The 19,104-nt window shown below is 35.0% G+C and overlaps 1 protein-coding gene across 1 annotated transcript; it reads right to left on the bottom strand.

Annotated features, from left to right (window-relative positions):
- Positions 1–1,637: 1,637 nt before the first annotated feature.
- On the bottom strand, positions 1,638–3,751 carry LOC143538868 (zinc finger protein CONSTANS-LIKE 2-like). The gene is made up of 2 exons (XM_077032321.1): positions 2,699–3,751; positions 1,638–2,223 (listed from the first exon to the last, which is right to left on the bottom strand). Exons 1-2 carry the CDS (start codon positions 3,545–3,547, stop codon positions 1,978–1,980), a joined length of 1,095 nt encoding a protein of 364 aa, XP_076888436.1. The 5' UTR covers positions 3,548–3,751; the 3' UTR covers positions 1,638–1,977.
- Between the last annotated feature and the right edge of the window lie 15,353 nt (positions 3,752–19,104).

Raw genomic sequence — 19,104 nt, 5'->3', positions numbered from 1 at the left:
ATGATCCACATCTCAGGGTCAGGCGCCGATGAGCACATTGAAATATCCATGTGGCTGATAGCCCTCACAGCCCAGGCACAACGACGCAATTATCAGGGGCGCGCTCTACCCACTGAACTAATAGCCCGTCATGCGAGCCCCCCACCGGGGGCCCACTATGCCAAAAGCTAGAGAAACCCCATCCCTCTCTTTCCTTTTTTCGTCCCCATGTCACCACACCGGCGGCATGGGGACGAAAAAAGGGGGATCCTATCAACTTGTTCCGACCTGAGATAATAAGCTCATGAGCTTGGTCTTACTTCACTGTCGAGAAACAAAAGAAGACTTCCATCTCCAAGTTTAACTCAGACGTAGCTCCCTTCTTTTTGGGTGTGAAGCAGTGTCAAACCAAAATACCCAACAAGCATTAGCTCTCCCTGAAAAGGAGGTGATCCAGCCGCACCTTCCAGTACGGCTACCTTGTTACGACTTCATTCCAGTCACTAGCCCTGCCTTCGGCATCCCCCTCCTTGCGGTTAAGGTAACGACTTCGGGCATGGCTAGCTCCCAAAGATCAATATGAATCTTTCTTTTTCTTGTTTAGAGAAAGACCCATACACGTGTTTTTTCTGTAGCAACGTAAGCTTTTAAATAGAACCAATTTTTATTGATGAACCCTTATTATATGTTATAACCATCACTATTACTCATGCCACTTCAGCTCCACATCACCACTTAACCTGCATGGTCACTCACTTTTTTTTAAATGTAATTAAATGTTTTCGTACCCAACTATGTGCAAGTGAAGCATCGCCTATAACACACGGGAATTGAATGAGTAATGACTAACGAGTCAGATGGTGAAAACAATCACCACAAAAAAATTGCGGGATGAGGGGGTGGCCTGCTGTTCCCCGCGATCCCGCAAGTGCCACCTCATCTGGGCGCCCTCTTTCACATGTATAAAATACAGCCATAAAATGTATTAAAGTGCACTAAATCATACTCGCCAAGAGAGTGTATTTAGGTGTGACATATGGGACCCACCAAAGTTTTTCTATGGAAGATGCATTTGGTCTTGGTTTTAGATTTAACCAAGATTCGTATGTATGTTTAGTATCAGAAACGACAATTCGGTTAAGAGCATATGATTGCAAGTTGCTGCCAGAAGGAGAGGAGAATAATATGTGAGTGGTGGAAGGAATAGTTAAACAACATCAAAGATTACAACCCGCGAATTTCTATATCGGTGCATATCTAGTGGCATTGAGGCTCTTTTTATCTCAAACAAATGACGACTGCAGAAATAGATCCTTCAAATATCTCATGGGACACTAAAGGTAAAAGGTCAAGAAATCCTTTGGTACTGCAGGCGCCATGTATCAAGTCAATATCCACAAATTGGTGAATGATCCAATTGGGATATTCTTGCTCTTTTCACCTTTTTTGCTTTCCAAAAGTGAAAAGGTTTCAACATGATGCTTATCTTACACCATTTGTCATCCATCTCATGTTTAGGGTTAGTGTAGTTCCATTTGCGGAAACTTATTATCTAACTCTAACTAAACGCGCTAAGGATAAAAAAGCACATATTTCACGCGACTGTTGAACATTACATTATCTAGTTGAATGTGAAATTTAATGGCATGATTTAGCTCAAAAGTTGATGCATAAGTTATGTAATACTAGCATGGATTTAAGAAATGAGAGCAACAACATTGATGAAAAGAAACCAAAACTGGAAATTTGCATGCTTAATTATAAAGAAGCCTTGAACACACACTTCACAAGATTTACTACAATACATTATTAGCCTCATGAGCATGGCATGAATGAAAAAAACCAGTCACAATAAGGAAATTGTGCATCTTCTACTTATTGGATACCTAGGGGGCTTTTGATACAAACCATAATTTAAAAAGAAGGGACAATGTAGTATCCATCTTCTGTCATTAGTGTTGTTGAAAACATTTGGTCCACTTCAATATCAACATTTGTTCACTTTGCAAATCGGCCTTGGATCCTAGGCCTTGTTTCCGCGTACGCTTTCCTAGACGCGTACCTAATCGTTTTCTCAAATTTTCTTGTTTTTTTCTTCTCTCGGTACCTTAGTACCCGGGCTTCTCGGTCCATTGGAGTAAGTTGTGCCGGCATTTGAATGGATGGGTTTGAGAATATGTCAATTGGTACTTCGGTCATCGTTGAGTCTGCTACAATTCCAACTTCCATTGATGACATGGAGACCTGAATTAAAGTAAATTAAACGGATTAAATAGGCCAATTGTTCAAGAATCCATAACAAAACACTACAGGTGCAATTCCGATGCGACTTATGTATTAAACAGGCCAAATGAAAATTTAGCTAAAAGGAAATTTCCTTTATAAGTATTTACACTTTTATTGTGATAATATAGCGTTTTGTAAACGCGATAACTATTTACAAAATGATATGTTTCAACCCGACTCACTGAAATGTTACTCAGCCGTTCACGACTAACCTTGCCACCTAAAAACATACCTTAATAAACTTAGTCGAGTCGGGGCGGTGCTAGCCGATGCAATACTCCCCTACAAAATTTTGACCCTTAATTTCTGGCTCCATTATTAGAGCAATTTAATACCTTTTTGTTCCTTTTAATGTGGAAATCAAACAGTTTTTATAAAAGTAAATCAAGCCCAATAAGCAAATAATGAAAAACTGAAAGATAAATTAACTTACACTGTCACCAAGTGATGCTGAGTATCCATAGCCACCATTAGAGGTCTCATATTCCATCCCCAACTGAAACTTCTGGTTTTGAAAGTTATGATGATGATGATGAAGTTGATTATACTTGTTTACATGATCTCCACTTTGCACTGGCACCAAACTATCAGCAACACAACCTCCATACCTCTGCTGCTGCTGCTGAATATTATTATTAATACCATCATTCATATACTTATAAGTACTATCATCATGATCAAACCTCAAATCATCACTGAACTGAGTATCCTGACAAGAATTGTAATCAGAAAGTTCCAAATACTCATCTCCGTTAAACAAAAACTCATCACTTTGAATATTCTTAGCAGGAGAATGATCGAACAGCAGCCACGATGCCGCTTCATCTTCATTCTCAATATTATTATTATTATTATTATTATTATTATTATTATTATTATTATTATCTAGTTTTGCATCTGACTCTTGAGGTTCAAACCCTAGACCCATAACTGACCATGGGTTTGAACCGAAAATAGGCAAGACTGGGACACGGTGGTGTCGGCGTGAGAGAGGGTTCGCAGAGTGGATAAACTCGTCACAAGTGGTGCAAAGGGAGGCCGCATCCGCCTTACATATAAAAGCTGCTGGCGCTTGCTCACACGCGTCACATACCCTTACACGTTTGTGCCGTGACGATAGTTTGTTCGCAGCGTGAATATGCGAGTCGCAGGCGGTGCATAGGTACGCCAGGTCCGCCTCACAGAATATGATCCCGGGGCGGGAAGGGCAAGTGTCGCAGAGTCGAGTTCTAGTGGTAGTGTTTTTTAAGCATAAGGGACTAGTGATATCTTCATTTAACATTTTGGTGAATCTAACAGTGTTGGTGTGGTGTGTGTTTGGTTTTTTGAGTTTGGTTATTGTTTTAGTATATTATGTTGGAACTTGGAACGGCTAGTAACAAGTGGGAAGTGGGGTTGAAGAATCAAGGGAGTGACACGTGGCAAGGAGTTAGTGGAGGAGAAAGACCATGTTGAGCGTGTGGGGCCCAGGAATCAATTAAAAAGGTTGGGGGATATATAAAGCGTGGCGTATATATAAATCAGGGTGTCTGCTGAGTCAAGGTGTTTAAGCCATCTGGAGTTGCTAATTGTGAGTGAGTGTGTGGCCATGTATGTATGTATAGGGATACCACGTTAGTTGGCCTACTTTGGCACGTGATTTATACTTCTGTGGGACTTTATAAGGGTACGTAGATAGATTCAATTTCATAACTTGTACTTTAATATGCAGTTGGAGGGTTACGTCATCATACGAAATATAGTTTTTATAGGAAGGATAAGAAGTAATCTTGTTCATTGATTTTGAATATGGAGGGTTGAGATTAGTTTATGGGAAATCAAGTGTGAACACAAGGTAATGAGCATAAAAAGAATAACACATTTGTTGACTTTCTCTCTCCACATGCAAAGCACATGTCAAATCCCCCCATCATTTTAAAACGTTCATAACTTTTTTTTACGACGTTATTATTGAAAAACAAATTCACTATAATAACGAGTATCTTTTTATCTTTTATATGAGTACCATATTGTAATATAAAAATTAAAAAAAATTAGTTGATTTTTTACAAATTGTGTTTTACCAAATTATGTTTTACAAAATTGTGTTAGACAATAGTATTTTTCATTGTGTTTTTTTTTCCATTGTGTTTTTTCCATTGTATTTTTTACATTGTGTTATACAATTATGTTTTTATCATTGTGTTTTTTTTTCATAGTGTTTTTTTTCCATTGTGTTTTTTCATAGTGTTTTTCATTGTGTTTTTTTGGACTTTTCTGGCGAGTTGGTGGCGGTGGGTGACGGTTGTGGTGGCGGTGGGCGGTGGAATGGTGGTGGTTGTAGGAGATGAGTGAAGATGTAATTGTGTTTTATGTAAGTGGGTTTTTGAAATTAATGTAAGTGGGTTTTAAGATTAAAATAAGTGGGTTTTGATATTTAAGTGTTAGACTAAAATACTCCCCTTACTAGCCTTCTTAGAAAAATCAAACTTCTTATTTGAACCTAACCCTGCATTTGGATTTAAATTATTACGTGCAAAACAAGCCGGCTGGGTCGATTAGTGGCGGACCTACCTGCTGAGTTTCGAAATTTTAATACAATGCTATATATAAAAGCTAGAGTATTTTGCAGAAGGGTTTTTCACTTTAGAAATACGTCTACAAATTAATCATACAAGCTATATAAATGATGCATGTAATTCGATATATTCGACGTGTAGATAGCTTTAAAAAGTTTATTAATTGTCTCACGTAAAATATCTATTCATATTTGATGATATATGCGTGCTCCTATGCTTCCCATTAAGTAATTATGTAGTATTTAATATGCAATAATTAAAGAAAGCTTGGAACAGATTATTGTGAAGAAATGAAAAAAAAAATGCTTGGAATTGGTTTATGAAATGAAATTATTTATTACAAAGTTTATTTCATTTCCTTTAAAATACTTTAAATTTATTTCATCCATCATCTTTGTTAGTTCTTTTTCATTACATTCTCTCATTCACCCTACAATCTTACATCATCTCTACCACCACTATTGACCCCCGGAACCACCATAATCAACCACCGTTACCACCCACCACTACCCCCATATGCAACTACCAACACCAATCATTACTAATTTTATTTTATTCCTTCATCTATTCCGGCCTACCAAACGGCACAAAGTAATGAATCATTCCACTCTCACATGGTAACCAAACAAGACAATAGAATTGCAATGATCTATTTCATTACCTCGTCCATTCCATTCTATCGTCTATTCCATTACCTCATACCAAACAGATAGTCCACCAACTTAAGATTCTAATAGTTCTTAAGATGAAATGGTCAAAGGCTCAAAAGCTTCTATTTGATGGGACGTAAACAGTAATACCCAAAAGTCTATGCATCGGATACAAAGATCGATGGCCACTATAGCACGTGGTTGAGTGAATGAAGTCTATTTGTCACACCCCGACCAAAGGCGGCGGAACATGCCGAGGTGTAACGATTGTCCATAAGCACATGACACTAATTAAAGTGACAGTATTTAATAAACTCATTTCATTTCACAACATCGAAAATGTCACATAACAATTATCCATAAAATAAGCATAAACAAGATATCACAAAATATGGCAATTGATATTGTTCATTTTTACTAATATCCTAAGGTCTTTAATGTCGTTTTCTTCACAATCATAAATCAACCAAGATGCAAACCTGCAACATTTCAAAAAATAAAGTTTGTCAACACAAAGATCGGTGAGCAATTCATAAGTTTAATCATATTAGTATATAATAAAGATAGCCACAAAACTTGCATACGAAACGATAAATAAAAGTGGTAATTTGGATAAATAGATATCGCTAAACACATTAGCGACACCTAGCTATATGGGGATGCCAAATAGTCTAGGATTTTATAGTTATCGTTAATTGCATTACGTTAAGGACACCTTGCTATAAGGGGATGCCAAATAGTCTAGGATTTTATAGTTCCACCAACCAAAAGCGATAAACACATAGGCATATAAGCATAGAACACCAAATCGAGCAATTATTTAGGTAAAGTATACAACTACGTTTGTGGTTAAAGATTCAAATATAAAGCATTTTGTTGAATAAGTATGAAATGTCACCCCTAAAATAAAAGATGGAAAATGGGGTATGAAGTACTCACCTTCAAGTGGTGAACTTGAAAGATGATAATTTGGAGATTTGTCGGAACGACGAGTTTAACGCACAATGCCTAAAAAGAAAAGAAGTCTTGAATTTAGAAAGGTTGTCTTGAAGGTCTTTAAACAAAATAAATGTTGAGAAATGTAAATAATTAAAGTTCAAGGTTTAAAATGTGACTATTTAAGAATTTATAATAATAACCCTTTAAAAATGTAAGTTTGCTCGAAACCGGGTTAAAGTATCTAACCTTAATATTTACTCAACCTATGTTAAGTAATAAGGTGGGTAAAATGCAAGAATGCAAATCCCTTGGAATAAAGATACTAAAACGGGTTTTTTTTTATCGAGTGTTCGGGTTGTCGGTTCGGGTCTTGATAATTGGTCAAACTCAAAGTCAACTTTCCAAAATATTGAATGTTATGAGATAACTCAATAAAATTTAATAAGACTTAACCAAGTATGTAGTTCCATTGTTTTAGAACTAACAACGCACGTTAAGCGAGTGTTCGGTTTTGTCGGTCCAAACTTTGTTATGAGATCAAGTTGGATCCAACATTTCCAAGTACTTAAGAAAATATTTAAAAATCAATTTGTAACTATTTTTAAAGAAAAATACAAGTCTTGATGGCTAAAAAAAAACACACTTGTGTGTCTTAAGCGAGCAAGAATCGGTTTGGTTCGGTTTCCATCTCACAACAAGTTCATAGATGGTTTCCACATGTCCAAACACTAAAGAACTTGTATAATAATGTACAAATAAAAAAATACCAAAAGTTAACAATAAAGTCTTTAAACAAAAGTTCGGTTTTTGGTTCGGATCGTGTTTCGGGTTAAGACCGAGGTAAGATTCTACAAACCCATAACCATAGAATTTGTTAAAATGATTTTATAAACTTAGATCTAACACTAAGTATGTTTAAACAAACAAAACTAGTAACAAAGTTCGGTTTACGGTTTAGAGCTATTTACGGTTAAACCGAAGCATAGACTTTTAAAAACCCATAACCATGGAACTTGTAAACATGACCAACAAACTAAAATAAGCAAGATTAATATGTATGAACAAGTTATATAGATGTATTTATATCAAGGACACGAAGTCCTCCGTGAAGCCTTGCCTTATGGGGTCCGAAACCTCACCGACCGGAATCGGAGAAGTAACTACCAAAGGTAAACAAGGGGTGTATATTATATATATGTTGCACAACCATAAACAAGTATTAATAAGGCTACATAAACTAATTAAGATGAAAGACCAAAATCCTTCAAGAACACTTAAGAAGATAACCTTGATTCTTTGATGTTTGAGAGAGTTTTTTTTTTTTGGAGTTGTAGCAAGGGAAAATGAAGAGGAAAGGTGGTGTATATATAGGGTAATGTTGGTGGTCAAATATGGGTGTGAGACACAAGAGTTTTCATGCAAAATGGATCAAGACAAAAACACAAAACAACAAAAAAATAAATAAATAAATAAAAATAAAAATAAAAATATGATGTTTTCAAGACCCAACAAGTGTAAAACAATATTGTAACATAAATCCATCATTTTGATTATAACATAAGCTTCAGTTTACAAATTGGGTCGGTTTACATAATAAAAAGATAGAAAAACGAATACAAACAAGACCCGAAATTGACGAATGTCACAGTATTGCCCAACAGATAGAAGCCTCACATACCTAAAAGGGTAAAGTCTCACCTACAACCAAGGAAATGAGAGAAGCGCCATACTCTTTCAAGCATCTTAGTTGTCCACAAAGAGCTTGCTCGGTTAACTCCACTATAATGATTCCTTTGGCATCCCTCGTAGCGTTCTCATGTTCGATCGAAAATATTTAAGGAATTCGGTTGCGTTTTCATGTTTAGTTCTTGTGACGCATAGGTGATAAACTTCCCCCGTTGCATGAGAACACAACCGAGGCCTTGATTTGAGGCATCACAATAGACAACAAAATCCTCAATTCCTTCGGGAAGGGCTAAGATAAGAGTGTCGCAAACCATACACTTTGAAGTTTGAATAGATTCTTCTTTCTTAGCTCCCCCCCCCCCCCCATAAGGTTTACACTTATGAGTTAAGGCGGTGAGAGGCAAAGCAATCTTGGAAATGTTCAGGATGAAACGACGGTAATAACCGGCAAGACCAATAAAGGATCGAACTTCAGCGGGTGAAGTCGGGGTCTTCCGGTTTTAACAACTTCGATCTCAACAGGGTTGACATGAACACCTTTTTCGTTAACGACATGATTAAGAAATTGTACTTTGTTTAACAAAAATTCATACTTGGAAAACTTAGCAAAAAGTTGTTATTTCCTCAACAGATCAAGGATAGCATGCAAATGTTTCTGATGCTAAACTTTTGATTTTGAGTAGATGGGAATGTCGTCGATGAATATGATCACGAATTTATCAAGATATGGTTTGCGTACGCGATTCATGAGGTCCATAAACACCGTAGATGCATTGGTCAAACAGAAAGGCATGACAGTGAATTCTTAATGACTGTAGCAAGTTCGAAACACAGTTTTAGGTATATCATCCTCAAGGACACGCAACTGATGATAACCCGAACAAAGATCGATTTGGAAAAACAAAATGCGCCTTGAAGTTGATCGAAAATATTGTCAATTCTAGGCAAAAGGTATCGATTCTTTAACATGAGTTTATTGAGTTCACAATAGTCGATACGCATTCGAAAGGAACCATCCCTCTTTTTAACTAAAAGAGCAGGTGCGCCATAAGGAGACGAACTTTCGCGAATGAAACCTTTGTTGGAGACTTCTTGGAGTTGACTCGCCAACTCTTGCATTTCTAAAGGTGCAAGACGATAATAAGCTTTGGTGACGAGATTCGCACCGGGCACAAGATCATTAGGAAACTCCACTTCACGAGTAGGAAGTAAACCGGAAACATTGTCAGGAGAAACTTCAGGAAAATGACGGATCGCTGGAATGTTTTTTATTGTTTTCTTTTCTCGTTTCTTTTCCATGGCGTTGGCAAGGAAAGCTACATAATTTTTACGTAACTATTTTTAGGCTTGGGTACACGACATTAGCTTAAGCCCTTTAGAGGGATTTTCGCCGAAGATACGCAAAATCTTATCGTCATCAACCGGAATCCCGATATACTTTTCAAAGAACATATTTTGGGACAGTGTCTAGCTGACCAATCCATGCCTACTATGATATCGAAACTCCCGAGTTGCATAAGAATGAGCTCGATAGAAAATTCATAATCGTTAAGATTTAGGGTACAACCAAGAATCACCGAATCAATCAAGATAGTTTTACCATTCGCTACTTCAATCGTAAAAGAATTTTCAAGTTTAGAACGAGACGATGAAAGCATAGGCTCAAAATCAAAGGACACAAAACTCATATCGACACTGGTATCAAATAAAATGGATGCATAAACATTATTAACTAATAACTTACCGTTCACCACATCGTTGTTATGCTGAGCTTGATTTGCATTGATCACAAATGCCTTCCCGAGAGCATTTGAAACGGCTGGTGTAGCTTGAAAAGTCGTTGCTTGGTTGGCTTGAACCGGCGAGACAACTTGGTTAGCCATAAGCTGCGGAGCTGGAGGTTCGAAATCCTGAACTTGATAAACTTGAGAAGGGTACACAAGCGGAGTGAGCATTTGAACTTGATATGCGGCTCGAGGACACGCGTTGCGGGAAATGACTAGGATCTCTATAATTGAAACATGTTCGAGGGGTGGGGTAAGCTTCAACGATGGGTTGAGCATGGGTTAAAAAACGGTTTTGGTTAAATGCATGGGGAGTGCGAGGCGGTTTGCTGAGGGTTGGTTGGGTACGCATGAGTTCGAAGCATGCGCCTAACAAATGTCCAAAACGGCCACAATGGGTGCATTGTCGGAAAGGGATGCCAAGTTGATGATGTCGTTGGTAGATTTGGCAAAATGGGTGAGGACCATGGTAAGGTTTCTTTGGTGGTGAAGATTGAAGGTTTTGGGTTTGGGTTTGTTGGTATTGAGGCTGGGGTGAGTTATATTGGGATAGGGCAAAATTTGCTTTTGGTATTGATCACAAATGCCCTCCCGAGAGCATTTGAAACGGCTGGTGTAGCTTGAAAAGTCGTTGCTTGGTTGGCTTGAACCGGCGAGACAACTTGGTTAGCCATAAGCTGCGGAGCTGGAGGTTCGAAATCCTGAACTTGATAAACTTGAGAAGGGTACACAAGCGGAGTGAGCATTTGAACTTGATATGCGGCTCGAGGACACGCGTTGCGGGAAATGACTAGGATCTCTATAATTGAAACATGTTCGAGGGGTGGGGTAAGCTTCAACGATGGGTTGAGCATGGGTTAAAAAACGGTTTTGGTTAAATGCATGGGGAGTGTGAGGCGGTTTGCTGAGGGTTGGTTGGGTACGCATGAGTTCGAAGCATGCGCCTAACAAATGTCCAAAACGGCCACAATGGGTGCATTGTCGGAAAGGGATGCCAAGTTGATGATGTCGTTGGTAGATTTGGCAAAATGGGTGAGGACCATGGTAAGGTTTCTTTGGTGGTGAAGATTGAAGGTTTTGGGTTTGGGTTTGTTGGTATTGAGGCTGGGGTGAGTTATATTGGGATAGGGCAAAATTTGCTTTTGCTTCTTGTTGTTGTTATTGTTGTGGTTTGGTTTGGGTGTGGCTTCAGCCTTAACCTCTTTGGAAGCTGTAACAGCACCTTCCCTCGTGCTACACGTGGAAGGGGGCCTCTTCCCTCGCATAGCGCGAGGGATATGAGATCAACAACACCAGCGTGGCCGGCCGCACGGCACATATCATGGGAAGGACTACCCTGTGCGGGGCGCCTAGTTTTAATTTTTTTTTACTAAAAGAAAACAAGTTTTTGGCACATTAGTCCTTGAACTTGGCTAAAATGAAATAGAGGTTTGATATTCCCAAAATACAAATTTCTTAACGAGTACACAACATAACATCGTAATACACATAAATACTCTATAAATACTCCACTTTGTTAATGATCAAATATCCGAATTACAAAACAAATCGGGTAAACGGATTCATATACAAATACAAATTTGATGAATGTCACAGCCAAAAGAAATGAAATCTGTAAAAGTTTGACTCGCTACTAAAAAATAGTCACAAACCTTCAACTCATCGAGGAAAAGATTTCTCTAAGACTAAGGACTAGACGATACCGAGATCAGAATTCATTTGTCTTAGTCTTTTACGTTGTTGTCCCCACTCTCAGATCTCGTGGTACATACAGATTGTCAAATGGCAGTGTATATAAAGAAGTGGGCGGTTCCTCACAAACGGAAGAGCTTTCTCAAGTTGCTGTTGTCGAAGTTGAGCTTGAAAACCGGAGTTTAGCGAGAGTACTCTTGACAAGTGGGCGTGGAAGCTATATGCTATGCTAGTAAAGGATTAATTTATACCGTAAGCACACAACTTCCACCCTGTTGGCTGTAGTTTTAGCTTGTAATGTGAAAAATGAATAAGAAAATAAAGAATATTTAAAAAATAATTAAAATAAGATATTTTTCTGTACAAAACAGGGAAAGAGAATGAACTAGAATTTTTTTTTTCATTCCAGCCCTACAAGCATTTTGTTACATGGGAGTACATCCAATAGGAAGCTTACACACGCATAGACCAACTAAAGAACTCAACACAACATAACAAATAAAACCAAGCAAAGACACTTAACTTAGCATAGGAGTCTATCTCCACAAAACATCGGAGTAGATCACCACCTGCAGCTGAGGAAATAAGAGAAGTGCCATACCCTTTCCAGCATCTGAGTTGTCCACAAAGAGCTTGATCGGTCAACTCCACTATAATGATGCCTTTGGCATCCCACGTATCACATTCTAACTCGTCTCTCTCACGTACTATTCTATTCATACTTCGATTATACTTCCATAAGAACAACTAACTTTTATCACACTATTGGACGGTGATTGATACAGGAGACCCTCTCCTACAGTGAGATAATGATTTGTTTATTTATATAGATACCTTAAACCATTTAACCACGAGGGCCATCTATACCATCACCCTGCCATTGTTGTAGCAACAATATTTTATATAGATTTATGTTTTGGACGCTATGCGTATGTCTAATAAGATTTTTCCGGTTTACAACTTTTGCAAACATTATACATACATATATTTTGTAATTTTGACTACATGCACACATATGCGGATATAATGAGAATGTGAAGTTTCTGAAAAGATATTCTTAATAGTGAGTGGAACATTATGTTGAGGGTGAGATGAAAGACATGTATTTTATGGGTAAGATATTTTATAAATGAAAACAAAAATGAAAAAGATGAGAAGAATTTGTAGCAAAGAAAAAAAAACTAACAAAAATAATGAAAAATTAATAAAAAAAAATCATAACTCAAAACTTAATAAAAAATAAAAAATCTAAAAACGTAAAAATGTTTTCACCGTCTTCCTTGATCTAAAAAAATGTTGAGGAAAAAAATCAAGATCTTTGTTTTTTTTTTATTTTAGTCATTGAGTGTGTATTTTTTCCTTGACATTGTCTTTTTTCTTGATATTGTGCTATATTACTTAACGTTGTGTTATATTTTTTTTGACATTATGTTATATTTTGCGACATATATTGTGCCTTTTTTTTATTTATCATTGTTTTGTTTGTTCATTTTCGGCATTCTGTCTTTTTTTCTCGGCATAGTCTTTTCGTCGTTTTTTTAACGGGAATGATGGGGGAAACATTTTGGTTTTTTAATTTTTTTTTTTTGTTTTTATTTATATTTTAAGTTATGATTTTTTTTATTATTGTTTTTAATTCTTTTTTAAAGGGTTTTTTATGTAGGAACAAATCATTTTCACACTTCTCATTTTTGTCTTTCTTTGTATTTTAACTTTACCCTATATTTTATACGCTTACCGGAGTTATAACAACTTACCTGATAATCGAATGAGAGATTAAAAAAAACTCTATTGATTCGGACCGCCACTGGACTGAAAAGTTCATTGCAATGAAACACTATCAGGCCTCAATATAGCCATCTATTATGAACCGTAATAAGAGCCCAAACGCCAGTGTTTTAAGTCTAATAATAATGTGTGTAGTTGTGTACGCACAATGTCAACCCAAAAAGAGCCCAAACATGAAGGGTTAGTTAAAGTGGAATGGTATATACACATGGCAGGTAATTTGTTGGAGCCGTGGGACACAAGGTGAATAACTGAGGATACTTTGTATGGATTCGATTGAAATGTAACAAGCCCAAACATGAAGGGCAAATCCAAAACACAGTCGGATAATGAGACAAGCATTTGATATTTACTATTTCAAAAAGTTACATGGCTATAGAACATGTATGATATTAGAAGATACCCGACTTGATTACTCGATCGTTATCTGTTTACATTTCCTATTTATATTTATTTATCCCATGGTAATATACTAAGCCATCAATTTACTATGTGATACTTTTATGATATTTATAATTTTCTTATATGATACTTTTTATGTGGAAATGAGAATAATAATAACATAGTCGAGAATACTTGCAAATAATCTTTTACAAGCTAATAATAGTTAGATGTGATAATAATTAATAAGTGGATACGGCACAAGACCATCACTTATCATCACTTAATTTTAGGAATTACTTTATAAAATAATTAAGTTTTAAAATTATTTCAATCAAGTCATTGATAAACTATTTTCTTCTAATCAGAATCATTAAGTTTTCTTTTTCTTATTGAAGTTAAGGCAATGAGCGAAACTCTTGGGTAACACAGCAAATAAATGATAACAAAATAATAACAATTATGAATGAAAGCATTGAGGTCTTGAACATCACAATAATAAACAAAACATTGGGGTTAAGAATAACATGGTGAATAGATAAAACATTGAGCTAACAAAATATAACCAAGGAAGATGAATAAGCATTAGGTTCAAGAATATCAAAATAGATGAATGAAACTTTGATATCAAAATATCAATATAGATCAGGTTCTTGAAGTTATTAATGGCATGCTAAACAAATGAAAATAAAATATCAACATGAATAAAAGCAACACAGAGATTAAGAATAACAACGTAAATAGTTGAAACGAAGTAAATCATCGGACTCAAAATAGATGAAACGATAAGATCAAGAATAACAAGATGAATCGATGAAACATTGAGCGGAAAAAGAACCAAATAAATAACCAAAACAATTCATGTAAAGTAAATATAAATTCAACATGTACACATGGCATCTATTATATAGATATAATCATAGCTCCCGGTTTTAAGTAACCTTTAAATTTTCAACCCGAAACTTTTAAAAAAATTGATTTTTTTTAACTTTTCAACCTAACGAGCCCGAAACTTCAACCTGAAACAAGTTTTTTTTTTTAAGTTTTCAACCAAATAACATTCAAATTTCAACCTGAAACTTATAAAAATTTGATTTTTTAAAAAACTTTTCAACCAAACGGCCCGAAACTTCAACCCAAAACAAGTTTTTTATTTTTAAGTTTTCAACCCTAAATCATTATTTTTACTAAAAATAAGGAGCCAAAATAAGGTGAATGTGGGGATTCGAACCATTAAAAACTTTGTATATTAACCATTAAAAATGAATCAATAACTAAAATCTATAAATAATAACAAAAAGAAAAACAAATGTTATAAGACAATTTAAACCACGAAAACTTTTGGGGGGTTAAATTGCAAAGTAACCAAAGTTTAAAGAAAGAAAATATTAGGAATCAAACTAAAATAGTTTAAAACTTTAGAGGTTAACTTGAAACAATTTAAAACTTAAAGGACTGAAATTGCAAGAGTCTTTAGTGTAGCAATAAGTTTGCTTTTATATGTAGCATAATGTTTTTTCGATAGAGATAAGTGAAAGAAGATATAAATAATCAATTTAATAAAGTTTATATCATAAAAGAAAATTAAAATAATCATTTTTATATTATAATATAGTTGAAGTAATCTATGTGAACTCTTTTTGAAAGCCAAGTTTTAATATCAACCCGTAAGGTTCAATTGGTCACATAAGGACATAAGGTGGGCTTCCTTTTTACTTTTTGTTTGGTCTTTTTCCATTTTAATATGTATATTTCTTGGTGAACAAGGTTATTAGGTAGTGACGATTTTTTTATGCTTTAAAAAATATTTATTTTATGAATATATCTAATTATAAAAATACAATATCTCTAAATATTAATATTAAATAAGATTTGTGCCGTGAGTAGCAAGATTGGGACGTGTATAAATATAGTTGAGTTTTATTCATCCAACATCCCATATACACACTCACCTTTGTATAGTTAAAACATTTTCGTTAAAGCAGTGTTTGCTTTAAATTTGTTATGATGTGGATGACCATATTGGTTCGCTCGTCATACTCAATAGTAGTATTGTGCTCTACGCTATTTATGCATTTTTAACATTTTGAGTATGGAATGATACGTGATTTACTTTATTTATTTATCCAATTTTGATGCAAAAAGAGGATGATAATAATCATTTTGGTTTGCTCGTCATACTTGATGGCAATGTTGATGCATTGACGATTTATCCATTTTTAACGTTTTGAGTATTAAATTATATTTACTTTTCTTCATTGTTTTATTTAACTATGATCAAAATGAGGACGATGATGATCATATTAGTTTGTTCGCATATCAATATTGTTGCCATAACAGCTCATCCATTTTCAACATTCTAGCTCCTAAATGACATTTACTTTATTTTCTTTTAAAGTTGACGCAAATTAAGGACAATGATGATCATAGTGGTTCGCTCGTCGTGCTTAATGGTAATATTGTTGCCTTGACGATTCATCCATTTATTGAATTCTGAGTCCTACATCATATTTTTTATTTGTTTTATTTAAGTTCAATGCAAAATGTGGATGATAATGATCCTGTTGGTTCGGCCATTATGCTTAATGGCATTATTGTTGCCTTGACTAGTCATCCATTTTAATAAGTCCTACATCGTATTTACTTTTCTTCATTTGATATTGAATGACGAATAGAACGCTGATGATCATGTCGGTTCCTTCGTCGTGATTAATGGCAATATTGCTGCCATGTCGATTTATACATTTGCAACTTTTAAGGTCTTAATTTTATTTTCTTTATTTTTTTATTAAATATTAATGCAAATAGAGGATGATAATGATCATAGTGTTTCACTCATCATGCTTAATAGTTAGTGGCAATATTGCTGCCATGACAATTAATTCAGTTTAACATTGTGGGTCCTATGTTTACTTAACTCCATTGTTTTATTTGATTCTGGTTCAAAATGATGATGATATAGCTCACTTGTCGCGCTTAATGGCAATAAGGTTGCCTTAACGATCCATCAGTTTTTAACATCTTGAGTCCTAATCCTATTTTCTCTATTTTTTTAAATTAGTTTTGATATAAAAAAATGAGGACAATGATGATAATAGTGATAGTGCTTAATGGCAATATTGTTTGCCTTGATGATTCATCCATTTTTAATATTCTGAGTCCTAAATCATAGTTTGTTGTTTACTACTTTACTTTTATTTAATATTGATGCAAATTGAGAATGATGATGATCATATCGGTTCGCTCATCTTGCTTAATGGAATTATTGTTGCCTTGGGGCCCTTGACGATTCAAAGATGAGTCCTAAATCATATTTACTTTTTTTAATGATGTATTTAACTTTGATGTAAAATTATTATGATGATCATAACAGTCTACCCATCGTCCTTATTGATGACAATATTGTTGCCTTGACGGTTCATCCATTCAAACATTCTAGGTCCTAAATTGCACTCTTTACTTTCATTTTATATGTTGATGTTATGGGTAAAAATCTATGGATCCTAACAAGAAGAATATCAAGAGGATCCTTGCAATTAGGATCATAGACAGAAGACAATATCCTCAGTAAGTAATGTTATTTATTGAAATTATCCTTTAACCCTTAACTTGGTCTTGCATGCACTAGCTAGTAATTAATTCCTAGCTAAAGGCTCAGTCAACCATTCAATAATAGAGACGTTGGAGGCAGTTACAACTCGTTAATGATGAGGATATGCAATCTGTAACGGTCCTAGGATCCTCGCCAGGACATTTAATGCTTGTTATTACTTGTTATTGCTAGCTCTACTATAAATAGAAGAAGCTTGATTGCATCACGAATCACACACACCTTGAACACTTACTTGTACTCATAGTAACTTCCAACCTTGTAAGTTGTAATCATCGGTTTTTATTAATATAATTGAGGCAGTGGGATAGTTTTCCCCTCCCGATGTTTTTTGCCGGAGATCCTTCAAGGATCAGGGTTTTTCCTCGTTACATCGCTCTGTCACTTGCATCATTTACGTATTATTTCAATTACACACTCAACTACTCAAACATCCTACCTCACAATCAATGTTTGGTTACTTGATTATCCCTATGTAATTTTTGACAAAAAACAATTGACACAAATTAAGGGCACCGATGATCATAATGGTTCGCTCGTCGTGGTTAATGGCAATACTTTTGCATTGACGATTCAACTGTTTTTAACGTTTTGAGTTCTACATCATACTTTTTTATCTGTTTATTTAATTTTGTTGCAAAATGTCGATGATAATGATCGTGTTAGTTAAGCCATTATGCTTAATGGCAATATTGTTGCCTTTAAGGTTCATGCATTTTTAACACTCTTAAGTCCTAAATCATATTTGCTTTTCTTCATTGGTTTATTTAAGTTTGAATCACAATGAGAGCGATGATGATTATGCTGATTCGCTCGTCATGCTTAATGGCAATATTGTTGTTGTTGTGTCGATTCATAGATTTTCAGTGTTTTAATTCCTAGGTCATATTTTTCACTCACAGTCAGTGAAGTATTGTTTCCTTGATGATTAATCCATTAGTCCTAAAGTTCATATTTACCTATCTTCATTGATTTATTTGATGTTGATTCAAAATGAGGATGACGATGATCATATTAATTAGTTTGCTCATCGTACTTAATAGCAAAATTGTTATTCTTGCCTTGACGAATCATATATTTTATCGTTATGAGGTCCTGAAACATAGTTATTTTTCGTTTCTTTTTTTTTTGTTTTTTTTTGTATGTAAAAAAAATGAGGACGCTGATAATTATACGTTTTGCTGGTCGTGCTTGATGTCAATAATATTTGTATTATTGTTTTAACGATTCATTCATTTTTAACATTGTGAATCCTTTCCTATATTTGTGTATAAATTCACTATGCAAAATAAGGATAAAAGTAAATGTCTAAATCGTTCCTGAGGTTTGGGCATATTTGCGAATTTCGTCCAAAAATATTTTTTTCTCAATTAGACCCTCGATGTTTCCCAATCGTTGCCAATTTCGTCCGAATTGTTAACTCAGTCAAAATTTAACGTTAACTCAGGGGTGTTACTGTCTTTTTACATGTTTATTTACATTACTTTTATTATTATTATTATTATTATTATTATTATTATTATTATTGTTATGTATTTGTTCGATGACATATATAACATCTCACGATTCCTATTTTTAATCCAATATAGTGTAGTAATAATAATTATAATAATATAAACAAACATGTAAAAGGACAGTAACACAACTGAGTTAACGTTGAATTTAGACCGAGTTAACAATTTGGACGAATTTGGCAACGGTAGGGAAAAATCAAGGGTCTAATTGAAAAAAAAAATATTTTTGGACGAAAT

The sequence above is a fragment of the Bidens hawaiensis genome, unplaced genomic scaffold, assembly GCF_021521415.1.
Source record: "Bidens hawaiensis isolate Kalapana, Puna unplaced genomic scaffold, B.hawaiensis_p1.1 tig00011744_1, whole genome shotgun sequence".
In the NCBI taxonomy this organism is placed as follows: Eukaryota; Viridiplantae; Streptophyta; class Magnoliopsida; order Asterales; family Asteraceae; genus Bidens; species Bidens hawaiensis.
The sequence above is the reverse complement of the archived record's forward strand: the minus strand, read 5'-3'. Positions and strand labels throughout refer to the sequence as shown.